Genomic DNA, 18,701 nt, shown 5'->3' with positions numbered 1-18,701 from the left:
CTGACAGCAGGACGACGCATCTAGTCTTCCCATAGGATGTCTATGGCTATAACTGTGGTGAACCCACAGATATCCTATAGGAAGACTAGATGCGTCGTCCGCGTTCCCGTCAAGTCGAACGTCCGCGCATGGCGGCCATGTTAGCGCAGCCTGCTGCCTCAACCAGTTGCAGTGAGTTTTTGGTGTTGTATACTCTTCAGATGGCCATAATTCCCTCAAATTTCCATCGATTTTCGAAAGGGTCGGTTTGTTATACAGTATAAAAAAATCCAAACGAAAGTATATGTTGATACTGCATAGTGATAAATATTCACATTATTATTATATTATATTACATTACATTATAATGTTCATAGGTCTAAAATCATGTGTAATATAGTTCAGTAGGCTTGTTCAGGTAATTAAATATATCCCTTAAACAAATGTACAAAGTAATATTTTATATTTCAGTAAAATAACAAATAAACGTTCACTTGTAGTCTACATCTGCTTTGGTTTCGACAGCTCCACCTTGTGTTCAAAATGAGTTGTGACGCTAAAGCCATCCAGATAGAATTAACTTGTTGCGCTGTACATCTCCAGACGTTCCAGTACGTCACCTCTGTCGTCTTTAATTTGGTGCAATGAATATATCCATGCTGTCAACGCAATGCACAGCAATGGTTAAAATGTGTATTAGCTGTAGGTCTATCTACATTTTTGGACAAATAGGTTAAATGGGAAGCATATTACTCTCCTGGGCGTTTTACCCCAGTCTACACTTACGTTTTAAGGAGCCCTACCATTGATATACACGTGTCAATATTTCAGTGAAGCAACAGTAAAAAATTTTAAGTATCCCAACGTTTCAATTCTTCAGTTTACTTCAGGTGTAACGGAGGGTCTGTGGAGAGTTTAGGCTGCGCTAGTATGGCCGACCTGTGCGGACGTGCTTGAAATACGCTATGACGTATCTAGTCTTCCTATAGGATATCTGTGGGTGAACCATTCTGGATTTTGGCTTCCGGTTGCGCTAGATTTTTGGTTGTGTAGCGCCCTCTAGTGGAAGGGAGGGATGGCGAAAGGGCAGGGGATACCCCAACATCACCCTGTGTCAACCAGTAACACATTGTGCAGCAAAAAGGAGATCATTTACTATACCTAGTATTTCAAGATCAGGATTTAAAAAAAAAAAATCGGAATTTGTGTCACAGAAATACACTACACAAAATGAATATGTGAATATGTGGGTATCGGGTCAATGTACTTAAATAGTTAAAAATACGAATTGATATCTGATTTCAAATTCGATACATTATATTGTTTTACTTGTCATAGGAAATTCCTTGAGGTTGGTTGGAGGCAGTACTAACTGCTCGGGTAGAGTGGAGGTGTACCACAATGGCCAGTGGGGCACTGTTTGTGATGACGACTGGGGTATGCAGGATGCTGAGGTGGTGTGTAGACAGCTGGGATGTGGACGTGCAGTTTCTGCCCCAGGGAAAGCCCACTTTGGCATGGGCAGTGGAGAGATCTGGCTGGATAGTGTGGGCTGCTCCGGGACTGAAAAATCCCTCACAGCATGCCGCAACAACGGCTTTGGAAGGCATGACTGTGGCCACGGTGAAGATGCTGGTGTGGTGTGCTCAGGTTAGTGAATGTTCCACTGAATTCTTCTACCTGTCAGACATTCAGGAGGATGAACATTGAATATTGTGGAAAAAAATAGCATAAAAATAACCATCTTCTGTTTTCAATGAAGGAATCAGCTCTGTCAGGCTGGTTGGTGGCAGAAGCAGGTGCTCAGGTAGAGTGGAGATCTACCACAGTGGCCAGTGGGGCACTGTTTGTGATGATGACTGGGGCATGCAGGATGCTGAAGTGGTATGTAGACAGCTGGGATGTGGAAATGCTACATCCGCCCCAAGGGGAGCCCACTTTGGCCAGGGAAGTGGACGTATCTGGTTGGATGATGTTGGCTGTTCAGGAGCTGAAAAATCCCTTATTGAGTGCTCCAGTAGTCTCATTGGAACAAATAATTGTAACCATGGTGAAGATGCTGGTGTGGTTTGCTCAGGTAAATCTTCCTCACAATGGCCTTTCAATAGGCTATATTGCATGTGGTTACGTGGCGCTATTCCGACATGGCGCTATTCCGACGTTAATGTCTATTGTCGGAATACCGACACGTTTTCCACCGTCCGCCGCTATTCCTACATGCCGCTATTCCGACATCCCTAACCTTAACCCTAACCCTAACCTTAACCCTAACCCTAACCCCTAAAAAGTGTCGGAATAGCGACATGTCGGAATAACGCTATGTCGGAATAGCGATTGCCCCCCGTTGCATGTTCATGTCTAACCTGGTTCTCACGCGATGGTTGTTACCAACCATCTGGAACATTGACAATCGCTTAACTCAGGAAATGAGCGGGACTGTTCAAAACAGCTCGAATCTGATTGGAGAATTCACATGGCCTTTTTTGAATCACTACTACTTCATCCACTGACTTGTATATACCCGGCCCGCGATTCTGATTGGACCGACCATGAAATATCGGATGCCATTCGGGCTCGTCTAAGATTTCCAGAACCTCGTGCGAGCTCACGAAGTTTAACGAAGACTCACGAAGCAAGAAGGGTCTGCTTGAGAGCCAGGCTAGTTCATGTCCTGTATGAAACTGTGATTAATATGATGATGCTGTTGATGTTGGCTGCTGTTGGTGCAAATATGAACATCTATTGTAGTGTTTCTCAACGGCACCAGCACACCAGGGGGGTGTTGAGAAGCTCTAGGTCAGTGTTGAGGAGGATACAGCTGGGAGGGGGCAGTGTTTAGTTGCCATCGTTTGGAGACTTGTGGTGAGGCCAAGGGGGCTTTTGTTAAAAAAAAAAGTTGAGAACCACTGATCTATTGTATTCACTGCAGACTCTCCATTGTCATGATGATGCCTTCGTTTAATAAGATGAAAACAAGTATACTATACTTCTAGATCTGATTTAAGGTGTAAGCCTTACTGGATCAGCCCTGTTGTCAGGATATCAACCTTTTTTGAAGAAACGTCCTCTTGTCCTCATCATATGTTTTTCCCCACCCTAAATACTCTCCACCCCACTTGTCTCCTACCACGATAATCCAATCACCCTTTGGGCCCTGTAGCGACTCCGTTGACAAACACTCGCTTAGCTATACATTATGTACAGAGTCTGTTAAAATTATTTCGTGCTCAAGCTTACCATAGTACTGTACATTGCCTTCAGACACATATGAAAATGTACATAAATGTTTCATAAATCTGTAATATTCATGTGTCATACAGACGTGTCTCCTGATGCCACAGCTTCAGCACCAAGTCCTTTACCTATGAACCCTCCAAAAACTTAGGACTGAGACGTATTGCCACATTTTGAAATGTTTTCTTTATTCATGTAAACGTTCATCAACCAGCTTTACATGAAACTTCTACTTTAGAACACACTACAAACTCTTTTCCAGCATTGTGAATGTGATCATTGACTCCCAAGTCTTCCGTCCATTACCAGATGAATAAAACTGTGAGTGTGTTACTGTGTGCCAAAATGAGTTTCAAGGTGTGCATTTTTCTGTGAGCTTTAGTCTTCATGTTTGTGAACTTGTACCTTCACACCATGCCAGCTGTAGAGGCAGACCCTTGTGACCACTACACTGCGCTGAATGACACCTGGAGGGCCACTACCAACCAGGACCAGTCAGCCCTCAAGTGTGACCGTGACGTCCAATGGCAGGGCTGGTACCGCATGTTCCATCAGGGCCGCAGTGTCCGCATGCCAGAAAGCTGTGTGCCTAAAAAACGCTGTGGTACTCATGGGCCCCTGTGGCTGAAAAGTCCACACCCCGATCTAGAGGACGGGATCGTGACCAGGGAGGTGTGTGGTAGCTGGGATAGTTGTTGCAGCTACAAGTCGCCGCGAATCCGTGTGAAAATGTGTCCCGGAAACTACGCAGTTTATGAACTAGTGGCCACTACAACCTGCCATTATGCGTACTGTGCAGGTACACCTCTAATATTATCAACTCTAGTACAGCCTTTTTCCATGCCAATTTTAGTATCATCCACTTTCTGTGTTATCTTGGTCATATCTAGTAACATCCATATGTCCTACAGATATGACCCTGCTAACAACTCCTATTCCAGCAACCCCATCTCCAAGCACACCAGGTCAGTGATTTTTCATTGTTTTAACCCATTGGCTCCTGAGCCAGTTTTTAGAAAAGGTCCCCAATGCCTGAGGGTTTTTTTTTTTTGAGATAAGAAAAATCGTTTGAAAACTCCTATGAAAAAATCAATATCTCAGCCTCTGGAACACATAGGGACATGTGGAAGATGGCATTTAAAAGGTAAAATCATCTGCTTTCACAGGATTATGCTCATTCAGCATTAACACTAACATATATTCCTTAAAAAAATCATATCTCATATCTAAGTTTCATGTGCTTTCAGGATAATGCTTGATGCTGCTACTTCGCAAGTTCAGCATGTGCTCAGTCAATGTCAAATGCTCTCTGTTCTGTACAACTATGTATACAGCCCATTTATGGTGTAGGTATAAAAAAGCAGCTACCATAAGTTGACAGTTGCATATAATGACACTATGAGATTGCCATGCGGCAAGCATGCTATTGTTATTCCCCCGTTTCCCTTTTTTATTATTTTTAATTAGTATGATTTGTATTTTTCAAAGGGGTACCTCAAAGTTTGTAGCGCCACCAGCAGATCAAAGTTGCAAGTACATTACATGCTGTAACTTTTGAACCGTTGGTCGGAATTTCAAAAACTTGGTATCCCTGGAATCCTTGGACCAAGCCAAATCCAATGCACCCTATGACGTCATTTTCCGTTTGGAAAGTTTTTCCACCATTTGGAATTTTGTAAAAATCAATACAAATAACGCCCCGCCCACAATTTTAGTCTGATCGTCACAAATTCGGACTGAGATACATATACCTTAAAAGTCCTGGAACGATTGATTAAACCGTCTTCAAACAGGAGTCAATCAAAGTTGGTGGCGAAGACGACAAACAGGAAGTGAGCTCATATCTCGGCAACAGCTACTTGTATCGGAACCCATTTTTTTACACGCAATCAGCACTATCTCCAGAGGACACGTAACGATTTTCGTGCAAATGCGCCACTAGGGGGCACTACAATAGGCAAAAATGTGTTTTTGCCCATATTTGCCCGTTTTGACCTCAATTAATCAAACGCTTGGTATCGCTGAAAGCCTTGGGTCAAGCCGAATCCAACGCATACTATGATGTCATATTTACAATCATGAATTTCCCGCCATTTTGAGACATTCAAAAATCAATAAAAATGAAGCTCCACCCACAAACTTTGTCTGATTGTCCTACAATCTTCATCACACTACCATTTGACTATTACGCACCTATGCTGAAATTTACAGAGCAATAGCTGAAAGCACCGGCGCACAACAGCCAATCAAATTTGACAACAAAGACAAACGCACCGTCCAAACAGGAAGTTAGCTCATATCTCAGCAACGCCTTGACAGAACTTAACGAAATTTCTCACATATGATCTCCAGTTCACCCAGAGGGTACCTACCGAATTCACAGATGGTTAACTGTATGTTGTGTATGCATGAAGGGCAGCATATGCATGAAGGGCAATTCATGCAAGAAAGGCAAGGCATGCATGAAGGGCAACGAATGCAAGACGGGCAAGCATACTCCAGCATTTTCTGTGAGGAAATGCAATCTATTTTTATTTTATTTTTTTTTCTCCTATTTTTCTTTTCTTAACTTCTCTTGCTATGTAATTTTATACTGTTGTTTACCTTGATATGGACCATGCATATGTGTCTGATATAAATAAAGAATTGAATTGAATTATTATAGGCTATTAGGCTACTATTGCTATTGTTACAATAGCCGACTATAACTAAATCATAATAATCATTATTATTACAATTATTAGGCAGTCATTTCTGCCATAAATCGGAGGACATTTGTCTGATACAGCCACTTGCTCTCCAACCGGCGAGTATGGCTGTTTTATACCTCCAAACGTTATGCAGAGACCGATGAGCAATTTCATATCCTATTTTGAGACGGGGCTCCACTTTGAGCTGGATGTGTGGCCGCGCGTCTATAATCTGCATGTCTACCGTTGTCTGCCTCATCAATAGGCTATCACCATATCCGAAAGTTCCTCAGTGAAAATATTCTGAAATGTATCTAAAGTACGTGCTTCCTCAGATATTGGCACCTTGGTCTGCCAATTGCCCCGAGTGTCGGAGTGAACTTTTGGTAACGGGCGCGAAATCTAGCTGACTGTCTATTTTGAAGCCACTCGCCCATCTCTTCATGCCGCCGCAGCAAATCACACTCCTGCTCTCTATCTAAAGGGTGTTCAATCATATTTCCTTTCCTTGATTAAAATCTCTTCATTACTATTCAACAGAATATCATGTTCACTGTAACAGCGTGTCTCGCAAACCACAGCCTTTTTTTTTACCTGTGTGAAATGGCTAAACAACCCACGTCTGCAGAAGCGAGCATGGTCGTTTGACATTTTTGTCGACGAGTCAAACTTTTTTTGCCACATGACCTTTAAAAAATTGAGAACACCTCTTGTGTATTTGAACAAAACATTGTGCATTGCGTCTTGAAAATATTGACGAATCAATAATGTTGCGTTTTGCAAAAACCGGCGTCAGGGCCAATATTGCGTAACGCAACAACTGACGTCAATGGGTTAAGACACGGCGTTATAAATTTGCTGTTACCAGTATGGCAATGACCAAGTCGTAGTGCATTACTACAGGCCCTGTGTTATGTCATAGTATTGTAGTACTATGGTACCTAACTTTTCAATGTTATTACAGCGTGCCACTGGAGGTACGGCGTGCATTAAGGGGCTACAGGGGCTCCCAGTAGGACTAAAAGTTTAACTAGATTGCATTCTCACAGAACATGCTGGAAGCGGGCTTGCATTTTGGGGCAGAGATGAAACAAAGTACTATTGAGAAAACAAAGCTAAAAGAAATGTTGGAAAAAATCCATCCACCCAGTCAGAAGTTATGGGCCAAAAAATTCTGCCATCTTGGATTCATCCATCTTGAAAGTGTTGTAGCTCTGCGTTTTGAGGATATACTAAATGACATACATGGTATTTTAAGTTGGCTAAGGAACACTGCATATGATATAATTTTGAAAATCAACATGGGTCTGAGTGGGATTTGAACTCACAACCTCCATGTCTGTAATCCAGCACCTTTGCCATTGATAGTAAATGACATACAGGGTATTTGAAGTTGGCTAAGGAACACTGCATATGATATAATTTTGAAAAACAACATGTGTCCGAGTGGGATTCGAACTCCCAACATCCATATCACTAATCAAGCACAATTGCCATTGATACTAAATGACATACATGGCATTTTAAGTTGGCTAAGGAACACTGCATATGATATAATTTTGAAAATCAACACGTGTCCGAGTGGGATTCAAACTCCCAACCTCCATATCCCTAATCAAGCACAATTGCCATTGATACTAAATGACATACATGGCATTTTAAGTTGGCTAAGGAACACTGCATATGAAGATTCAATGGGAAAAGCCGTTGGGCCAGCCCAGCAATTTTTACACAACTGCCATTTAAAAGGTAATGGGAGTTGGGACATGATCTTTTCACCATTTGGAGTCATCTTCTAGAGCTCGCTCTTTTTATGACTCTTCCTACTTCCTGGAGGTGTTCTCACACAATTTAATTAGGCATGTCGTTATCCGCTGAATCGGTGCGTGCTGGTGAATATGAGCATATATTAATATGCTGTCAACATCGTCTAAAATATTCCATATGGTAATCATTGTTGCCTACTCATTTGCGCTTCTTCATCACTCTGTGCTATGGTTATCTGATATGAACAAGAGAGAGAGAGAGAGTGAGAGAGAAAGAGAGAGAGAGTGTGTGTGTGTATGTGTGTGTGTGCGCGTGAGTGAATGTGTATGTATGCAAGAGAAAGTGTGGGTGTGTGTGTGAGAGAGAGAGAGAAAGAGAGAGAAAGAGAGAGAGAGATAGATCATATATATACAGTTTTTTTAAAAAAAAATCCTTCTGGATTATGGGTTCTTGGGTCTTACAAACCTGAACATGCGCTACCACATGGTAAAGCGTATAGCGAGCGCTCCCAAGTATTGCAAGCGCTCCCAAGTATAGCGAGCGCTCCCAAGTGCCACCTGGCGGTTGTTTGGGTACACTGCAGCTAGGCCCGGTACGTACCGAGGTGGATGACGTGGCATTACCTCGGTAAAGGGTGTGCATTGTAGGGGGACCGACTGTAGAGTCATTTTTGCAGCTAAAACTCGCTACTTTTGGAAATTCAAAATGGCGGACCATGGAGAAGATCCCCCTTTTCATGTATGAAAAGTGCAATTTTTCCAGTCATAATGAATACTTAGAATTCGATGGTGGTGTTAAGTATTCATGAAAAAGGTAACATTAGTGAATGGGCAGCATGGATTCTGGAAATAAACAACTAAAAATCTCACACAGTGTCCCTTTAATATTGGGGCATTAAAATATGTTTTGAAGAGCTTCCAAGATCCCAAACTTAGAGGTAGGCTACTACTTAGGCCTAAAACAATAAAAAAGAAAATGTTGTCTGTTAACCTGCATATTTCTGGGATTTCGATTTACGGTGGTCTGATAATTCATCTAGAACTTCCAAAATCCCAGAATCGAACCAGTAATATGGTTGCTACATGGTAATAACAAGGTTATAATGGTAATAACAAGAAAAGTCAAAATGTTATCTTATATTATTATATGGTTGTGACGTCATCTGTCGAATGCTCCATTCATTTCAACGGGGCTCCCCAACGTTCGGACGTCTGTTATTTTTCGATAACGGACGGGTTGGTCTATAACAGACCGCTGTCAATGGCAACAAGACTTTTCACTGCTAAAGCGACTTTTCAACAAGACTCTAATCAGCTGCTGTGATAGACAGTACCCGTTGTCCTGGCTACCGCTGTCAATGGCAACAAGACGTTCACTGCTAAAGCCACTGGCTTGTATACAAGTCAGTGGCTAAAGCGAATGTTTCATATCACTCCGCAGGGGGTCCGGTCTTTTGTCACTCTAATCAGCTGCTATGATAGACAACACCTGTTGTCCTGGCTAGCCTACCTAGCTGTTGCCTAGCGGTGTTCCACAACGGCACTGTTTTGTTTTGCGCAGCAACAATCTTAACATTAAATAGGTCTAAAGAAATGTCCCCGCATATGTCTCCGCTCCGCGTCGGGGTCTAGAGATTCTCTCTGTCGTGCTGCTATTCCACGGTAGCGACCTTCTCGCCGAACGTTAACCCTTACATAATATTGCTACTTATATTGCCGTTTTGATTCTTAATATACAATTATGAACTGGTTACACTGAATGAAATGGCCCTTACACTGCATGTCACTGAATGACATATCTTACACTGAAGGACGACCAAATACTTTTCACCTTATTTTCACCTTTTTACAAGCACACAGTTAGCCACCTACATAAAACAATGACTTTGACCCACAATGTTTACTATGACTATTTAGAAAATATGCTTGTTTGGATGAATATCTGAGTATGAAAGTATTTTTTTGACATTTCACTGAATGACATCTGTTTTTGGGGACGCTGTTACCACAAGATAAAAATACAGAATTTTCAACTATTGAAGAACAAGACTCTCTCTTTGCATCATCACTCAAGGGGTCCCCAAGGGTCCTTTTGATGATGTCACATATTGTTGAGTGACTATCACTTTTTATTATGATTTAAAAGCACCATGTTGATCTTATTACACTGAATGACATCTAAGGAATTGAAAATCCGGACAAAAGTCCACAGATGATTTGAATATCAAAACAAAATGGTAATGAAACGTGCTTTCAATACAATAACAAGAACACTTCTAGAATTATGCTCAGAGAGTGAAAAAAATATTTTGTTTGTCATTTTGCATAATTATTCAAGGATGTATTGGTGATTTTTATGTTTGGACCATTACACTGAATGACATTTTTGCACTTTATGAGATTATTTCACACATACATTGGCAATTATTTTTCTTTAAATGTTACTTAAATGAGAAACCAGACTATGCTGTTTATCAGCATAATATTCAAAATTAATTGATTTACTTTTTTGATAGTTAAATGAGTGCGGAACAAAAAAATATCACGTCTCGTCTTTGACACCTATGTCTTAATCTGTTACTTAAGGCTTTCAGTAATGTCATAGCAATGCTGCTATAATGTAGTTGAGTATTTTCAGCAAATAGTGAATACCGGTAGGCCCGCCGGCAAGCCCATCTGCAGAAAGAGGCTACTTGTTCTACCTGTCAGACATTCAGAAGGATGAACATTGAATATCATGGAGAAAATAGCATAAAAATAACCGTCCTCTATTTTCAATGAAGGGGTCAACTCTGTCAGGCTGGTTGGTGGCAGAAGCAGATGCTCAGGTAGAGTGGAGATCTACCACAGTGGCCAGTGGGGCACTGTGTGTGATGACAACTGGGGCATGAAAGATGCTAAAGTGGTCTGTAGACAGTTGGGATGTGGCGATGCTACATCCGCCCCTAAGGAAGCCCACTTTGGCAGGGGCATTGGACGTATCTGGTTGGATGATGTCAGCTGCTCAGGAGCTGAAAAATTTATTGTGGAGTGCACCAGTAGTCGCAGTGGAATAAATAATTGTAACCATGGTGAAGATGCTGGTGTAGTTTGCTCAGGTAAATCCCACATAACAATGGTCTTTCAATCTATTGCATATACTGAATGAAACTGTGATTAGCAGGTTGATGCTGTTGGGGCAAAAAAGGATCATGATGTATATACTATATGTGTAGTTCAGTTTGAAGGTGTTCAAGCCTTAGGCCAATGTTTATCAACCTTTTTTGAAGAAATGTCGCTAATCGCATGTTTGCACTTCACACCTTATTTGAGACTGGTCCCCATTAATTTTCGTCCGCCCACTACAGTCTACTACAGTGGTTCTTAACCTTTTTTTCTTAGCGCACCCCCTTACCTGTGCAGAAGACAGGCCGCGCACCCCCAATAGAAACTTCTACATGTGTATGCACAAAAAAATGATGAATGAGTGATTAATTACAATGATTCTCACTTGAGATATGAATAAATACCTGAATGACTTTAAATGGGAACCAAAACTTGGACCAAAACCAACATTTGGACTTAATTTGGCCTAATTATAATGTTTGCAAGTATATCATTTTGGGCACAACCTCTACACAAACAAAATTCCACGCACCCCCTGGAATCTCTGGCGCACCTCCAGGTTAAGAACCACTGGTCTACTACATGCTTCCGGAGCTCTATGGACGTCATCATAAACTTGCCAAACTCTGCCCCACCCCAATCAAAAACATTGCCCCCTTCTGCAACTGAGTGCACCCCCTCCTTTCATTGACCATAGTACAGTACATTGCCTTCAATAACAGTTTCCTGCTTCATAAATCTGTAACATTCATGTGTCATACAGACGTGTCTCCTGATGCCACAGCTTCAGCACCAACTCCTACACGTGAGTGATATTTTGTAACCCTCCAAAAACTGGATTGAGACTTGTTAATCTGGGCACACTTCAGGCCCTCTTGACCTGATCATACGTTTGACAATACCCCCACCCTAAATACCCCCCACCCCCCTTTATCTCCTTCTCAGTGCCTCACGAGAGTTTCCAAACCCCCCTTGGGCCCTATAGCTCCTCTGTGGACAAACCGTACCTTAGGCATACAGTTTATACAGTATCTGTTCAAATTGTTTCCTGCTCAAGCTGACCATAGTGCAGTACATTGCCTACACAGTTTCCTGCTTCTTAAATCTGTAACATTCATGTGTCATACAGATGTTTCTTCGGATGCCACAGCTTTAGTACCAACTCCTACACTCCTCCTAAGTGAAATGTATTAACCCTCCAAAAACTGTGGACTGAGACTTGTTAATCCGGTCACACTTTGAATTTTTATTAATAAATACGTTCAGCATCAACCAGCTTACCGTACATGCAACTTCTAAACACACGACAAACCCTTTTTTGATCATTGGGAATGTGATCATTGACTCCCAAGTCTTCAGTCCATTACCAGATGAATAAAACTGTGAATATTACAGATGTGTCCCAAAATGACTTTCAAGGTTTGCATTTTTGTACTGATATCGCATGTCTGTGTACTTGCCCCTTCACACCATGCCAGCTGTAGAGGCAGACCCTTGTGACCACTACACTGCGCTGAATGACACCTGGAGGGCCACTACCAACCAGGACCAGTCAGCCCTCAAGTGTGACCGTGACGTCCAATGGCAGGGCTGGTACCGCATGTTCCATCAGGGCCGCAGTGTCCGCATGCCAGAAAGCTGTGTGCCTAAAAAACGCTGTGGTACTCATGGGCCCCTGTGGCTGAAAAGTCCACACCCCGATCTAGAGGACGGGATCGTGACCAGGGAGGTGTGTGGTAGCTGGGATAGTTGTTGCAGCTTCAAGTCGCCGCCAATCCGTGTGAAAATGTGTCCAGGAAACTTTGCAGTTTATGAAATGGTGGCCACTACAACCTGCCATTATGCGTACTGTGCAGGTACACCTCTAATATTATCAAGTCTAGTACAGCCTTTTCCCATGCCAATTTTAGTATCATTCACTTTCTGTGTTGTCTTGGTCATATCTAGTAACATCCATATGTCCTGCAGATATTACCCTGGCAACGACTCCTGCTCCAGCAACCCTATCTCCAAGCACTTCAGGTCAGTGATTCATCATTGTTTTAATAGCCAATTCTCCCAACGCTGCATACTAACTGACAGCTGTGTGACCGCCTGAGTCTAAAAAAGTTAATTCCATCTTCTTATTTTCTGTTGGACTGTCCCAACTGAAGGCAACTGGAGGCAGGACAACAGGTCACGTTGCTTCCTGTCCCAAGGGTCTATTGCAGTTTCTGTTTTTGAAGTCACGTCATCTTGACATTCATAGCTGATGGATTCAAGATTAGCATAGAGAAAAACAAAGGTAGAATGTACAGATTATGTGTAGATATTAACTATTAAACCCAATTCATACTGTACCTCAAGCTTGGTCATTTCTGTTCATACGTTCCAAGTGATATATTAACTCTGCAAAAACTGTGGACTGAGACTTAGTAATCAGGTCACATCTTGAATTGTTTACTTTATTAATCAATAAGTTAAGCATCAACCAGCTTACTGTACGTGTAACGTATACTGTAGAACACACTACAAACACTTTTTGGACCATTGTGAATATGTTTATTGACTCCCAATTCTTCCATCTATTACCAGATAAATAAAACTGTGAGTGTGTCATAGCTGTGTGCCAAAGTGCGAACGAAGGTGTGCATGGTGTGCCTGCTATAGTCTTCATTTCTATGATATCCCATGTTTGTGAACTTGTACCTTCACACCATGTGCCAGCTGGAGAGGCAGACCCTTGTGACCACTACACTGCGCTGAATGACACCTGGAGGGCCACTACCAATCAGGACCAGTCAGCCCTCAAGTGTGACAGTGACGTCCAATGGCAGGGCTGGTACCGCATGTTCCATCAGGGCCGCAGTGTCCGCATGCCAGAAAGCTGTGTGCCTAAAAAACGCTGTGGTACTCATGGGCCCCTGTGGCTGAAAAGTCCACACCCCGATCTAGAGGACGGGATTGTGACCAGGGAGGTGTGTGGTAACTGGCGAAGTTGTTGCAGCTACGAGTCGCCGCCAATCCGTGTGAAAATGTGTCCAGGAAACTACGCAGTTTATGAACTAGTGGGCCCTACAGGCTGTCATTATGCGTACTGTACAGGTACATCTCTCCTCTTATTAGCGTGCTTTCCATGCCAATTTTAATATCATTACCAATGTATTTTCTTGTTCATATCTAGAACCTAACACCCATACGTCCTGCAGATATGACCCTGCTAACAACTCCTGCTCCAGTGGCCCCATCTCCAAGCGCCGAAGGTCAGTGATGTTTCATTCAGCTTATTTCTAGTGGAATTTTCACATTGCATAAGTCACCTTTGAACACTGAACATTTGAATGCATTCAAATTAGGCATGATTTGCATTCAGTAGTAAAGACGTCTACTGCACTACAACACCAGTGCTAACCTGCTTCACTTCAGAATGGAACTTGTTAGCCTCACTCTCGTCAGACCTGTGTATGGAGTTCCGCACAGCTACGTTTTCATTGTGTGTGGGAGAGTGATTCAATTTCGAAAGGCATGGCATTTTGTCCATTCTTGCTACCCAGAAATTCCTTCAAATCTTTTCTATGTTCACTTTTTAAAGAAAAAACATTATCTCATCTCAGTGCAGGTAATTGACCCCACCCCCCAGCACCAGGACAAGATTGTAGACAATCAGACAGCTTGCCAACTTCCCAAAACAAAACAAAAAAGTGAAAAAACAATACACAAAGAACATTGTCAATAAAACCACAGCTACAATTACAAAGCGGATTCCAAAAAAGTTGGGACACTTGGTATTTTGTGAATAAAATCAAAATGCTGGCATTTTCAAAACATTCAATATGTTAATAAGGTAGAGCATTGTGTACAGACAACATATCAGTTGTTAAAGCCAAGCAGAATGATTGTTTTGGGGTAATTATGTGATAATTTAAAATTTCACCCTTGCAACAAATTCCAAAAAAGTTGGGACAGGGCCAATAAAATGCTTTTTATGTTGGATAAGACTTAACACAACACAAGGGAGGAGACTTAACATTTAAATACTTTGACTGATGGCATGATTTTATTTAAAAAATAGATATTTTGATGTGCGAGACATGATTTCAGCAGCTCAACTGGTAGGTGTGTTCTTCGAGTTGTTTACCTTGTTGTTATGCTTAATACGTGGCATATCCTCACTGCAAGAAAACAATTTTGTCACCTGTTTACTCTTATGATGGAACCACACTATTGGAACATAGTAGAGATTGAAATTTGCTATCATTATGGGGCAATATCTTAAGACTGTGCTCCAAAATATAATGCCTTGGTAGCTATGTATGCTGTTTAAAGTCTGAATATATCATTCAGCCCTCATTTTAATGATCTACATGAGTAAGAAGACCATAACCAAGGCATCTCTGCACCCCTTTACCATCATATATGCAGTCTTTCAGACTGACCACTAAATCAAGCTGAAGTATTCATTTTCTTCATAACCTGGAGGGTGCCTGACTCCATGATTTTAAAAAAGAATGAAATATTTTCCATTCTGTAATCAGAGGACAGTTTCACATGTCACCTAGGTCCATATAGAATGAGCTTTGCCACTTGCAACTCTGTTTAATGTCTGCATCATGTGCCTTAATCAAGTGTTGTGTTTATGGTCATTTTTTCAACAGCTGTCATTGTTGGAGTGTCATAGTTGGCTTATTGACGATGGGTATGTCATGATCTCATAACTTGTGCAATGATTTCACAGAACTCTACATTACAGAAATAGGCCTTATATGCCTGCAATTTTGATAATTCAATCTTTCTGTGTAATAGATCAGTAATTAGTCCCTCAAAATCTTCGCTTCTGAGTGCCACAGCCTTTCTGTGATGGTATTTTATCTGTGCATTCATGTTGGCAGTCAATATAGTTCCTTTCAAAATATTCCTCCTTGTGTTATTTTTAGAATTATTCAACTATTACAACATTTTTTGGCCCTGTCCCAACTTTTTTGAGATTTGTTGCATGGGTCGAATTTTAAATGACCACATATTTCCCTCAAAACAATGCTTTTGCCTCATTTTAACTGTTCCTATGTTGACCTAGTGCCATTGTTCATCTTATGCATGGATTGAATGTTTTGAAAATGCCAGCATTTTGATTTTATTCACAAAATACCAAGTGTCCCAACTTTTTTGGAATCCGCTTTGTATTACAAGACCACAGCCGCGATGCTGGAGCAATTTGTTACAGAAAGCAAGACATATTGAGTTCCTCATTTATGCCCTGAGGTTCCACTGAATTTAGAGTATGAATCCAAAATGCCTTTCTACGAAGCCTCTCTGTCTAATTGTCTGCAATCTTGTCCTGGTGTTGGGGGGTGAGGTCAATTACATGCAATGACATGAGAACAATTTAGCCAAACCAAGTGGGATCACCTGTGAATGTCAAGTCTTGAAATGTGTGTCTCTCTCTTGCTATCATTTGACTCTGAATAAGTTGTAGCAACACCGAAACGTTGGTCGGGTGTGTGCACAAAATAAAGTCTTGAAAACTAAGCTGCAGTGTGCTCCAGCTTCTCCTTTCCAGCTATGCCAGTGACTTACTGGAGCCTCAATGCCAGTGATTTCAAAAGCACTGGGACACTGATCTGTGATAGGTCTGTTAGAGCATTAGGTCCAACCCCCTATGGGCGGGGTTGAAAGTTTGGGGGAAAAGGCTTGTAGTCTCAACAGAAATCCACCTCTCTTACACGTCCTACAATGATGCAAAATGACGATTTTTACATCATTGTAGGAGGAAGTGTTGAGAGGTGAATACGGATTTCTCCTGTCTCAGGGGGAATTGAGAGAGTGTTGCATGACCATTCAAAAGTATGACTGGGTGTCTAGCAATGGAAAGCCTAATGCAAATGGTTGGAGTGTCCCTTAACCCATTGACACCTAAGGCACCTGCAAAAAAGGGTGCTGAATGCCTAAGCCCTTTTTAAGAAAAGCTGCCCTCAGCCTATAAATGCCTAAATATCTCAGCCACTGAAGCACATAAAGACATGCAATAAGTTGCATTTCAACACTAAGACCCTCATCTTTCATTAAAATGTGTTCATTCATCCCAAACAAACAAAAGATTTTTCATAAAGTTGTCTCAAATCTCATGAGCCTGAATGTTGCGTAATGCAGCTCCAGGCACCAGGGCCAATGTTGCGCAACGCAACATCCAGCATCAATGGGTTAAACACTAGTGGTGTCAACAATGATCGATTCGGCGATCCGAATCGATCCGGGGCATGGACGATCCAGATCCAGATCCGGCAAGTTCCAGAATCAATCAATTTTTTTAAGTTTCAATTACTTCCATGGATATTTCGGGAGCAAATGAATGTTAAATTAAATAAAAACACTACAAAACATTGCAAGACTGATACAGACTGATACAGAAAACAGCCAATAAATTGTTGCTCAGTATCTGACTACTTGTATTTCCTCATCATGGCTGAACATTTGCTTTGCGTTCAGTAGAAATGTAATGCATTGCAATGCATTGTAGAATTGAATCGATTCGGATTGGATCTAATAGAATCGAATCGAATCGGATCTACTACCTCCCAAATCGTGATCGAATCGGATCGTGAGGGCAGTGCCGATCCACACCACTATTAAACACGTTTAAAATTCTAAATTAATATCTGATTACAAATTCAATAAATTATATTGTTTTACATGTCATAGGAAATTCCTTGAGGTTGGCTGGAGGCAGTACTAACTGCTCGGGTAGAGTGGAGGTGTACCACAATGGCCAGTGGGGCACTGTTTGTGATGACGACTGGGATATGCAGGCTGCTGAGGTGGTCTGTAGACAGCTGGGATGTGGCCGTGCAGTTTCTGCCCCTAAGGAAGCCCACTTTGGCAGGGGCAGTGGAGAGATCTGGCTGGATAATGTGGGCTGCTCCGGGACTGAAAAATCCCTCACAGCATGCTCCAACAACGGCTTTGGAATGCATAATTGTAACCATGGTGAAGATGCTGGTGTGGTGTGCTCAGGTTAGTGAATCTTCCACTTAACACCTTAGTGCAGAGCCTATGTTATAACCTTACTGTCACCAAAATTGTAATGGCTATGGGTCAAAGACGAAACGTTTTCAGGACTCAAAAAAATAAAACTGTTCCCCGACACCGTTTTTTTTTGGGTACATTGGAGTGTAGAGTGATTAAGTTTATTATTTTCTGTTCAGAAAATAGTTAGGAACATGCATTTTTACCCATACAATATCATTCAGTGTAAACAGTTGGTAATGCAAAAAAAACATATGGATGACGTTAAAAACATGAAATGAGCTACATAACATAGTAAAGGGTTATATTTAAGGTCTTCATCAAAAAAAACTTAAATTTTCTAGGGAAAGGCATTTGGGAATATTTTTTGCAGTGTTTGTAGTCTTTCACCAAGTGCACTTTACCCATTTGGCTTTAAGAAGTTTTTCCACCAAAGAGAAAATCAGTTTAAAATACACAATTATTCATTTGTTGTATGCCCCCGCATGTGTTGTGCTAAACAAATAAGTTTCGTAAGAATTTGACTTTATTTTCACATAAAAATGTGCATTTCACTGAATGACCACAACCTTTACACTGAATGACGCCTTGGCAAAAAAAGCCTTTATAAACAGCTACTTTTCATTGCTATCATATTGTTACCATCATACAGTACTCAACGTGCTGAATGAGTGACAACATCAATAAATGTTGTCAAATAATTGGTATTTTACTTAAAGGGACACTGTGCAGGAAATGGTCAAGAAAGGTACTGCAACTATGCTGCTCATTGAAACTGGGTTGGCTATCGCCAAATTTGAAATTTACATTAAAGTTTACTAAGTAATAAACATAAATTTTCTAGTATGGTCCAAGTACAGTCATTTTTGCAGCTAAAACTGGCTATTTTTGGAAATTCAAAATGGCAGACCATGGAGAAGATCCCCCT

At 41.4% G+C, this 18,701-nt stretch overlaps 1 protein-coding gene across 1 annotated transcript in view; it reads left to right on the top strand.

Annotated features, from left to right (window-relative positions):
* LOC134464470 (deleted in malignant brain tumors 1 protein-like) overlaps window positions 1-18,701 on the top strand; it is a 295,644-nt gene that overhangs the window by 24,666 nt on the left and 252,277 nt on the right. Inside the window, 10 exon segments of the mRNA XM_063217911.1 lie at window positions 1,318-1,689; window positions 1,721-2,056; window positions 3,635-4,012; window positions 4,125-4,178; window positions 11,538-11,579; window positions 12,253-12,630; window positions 12,743-12,796; window positions 13,481-13,858; window positions 13,963-14,016; window positions 17,450-17,761. Coding sequence (XP_063073981.1) covers window positions 1,318-1,689; window positions 1,721-2,056; window positions 3,635-4,012; window positions 4,125-4,178; window positions 11,538-11,579; window positions 12,253-12,630; window positions 12,743-12,796; window positions 13,481-13,858; window positions 13,963-14,016; window positions 17,450-17,761 — 2,358 coding nt within the window.

This window comes from Engraulis encrasicolus, chromosome 2, assembly GCF_034702125.1.
Source record: "Engraulis encrasicolus isolate BLACKSEA-1 chromosome 2, IST_EnEncr_1.0, whole genome shotgun sequence".
Classification (NCBI taxonomy): Eukaryota; Metazoa; Chordata; class Actinopteri; order Clupeiformes; family Engraulidae; genus Engraulis; species Engraulis encrasicolus.
The sequence above is the reverse complement of the archived record's forward strand: the minus strand, read 5'-3'. Positions and strand labels throughout refer to the sequence as shown.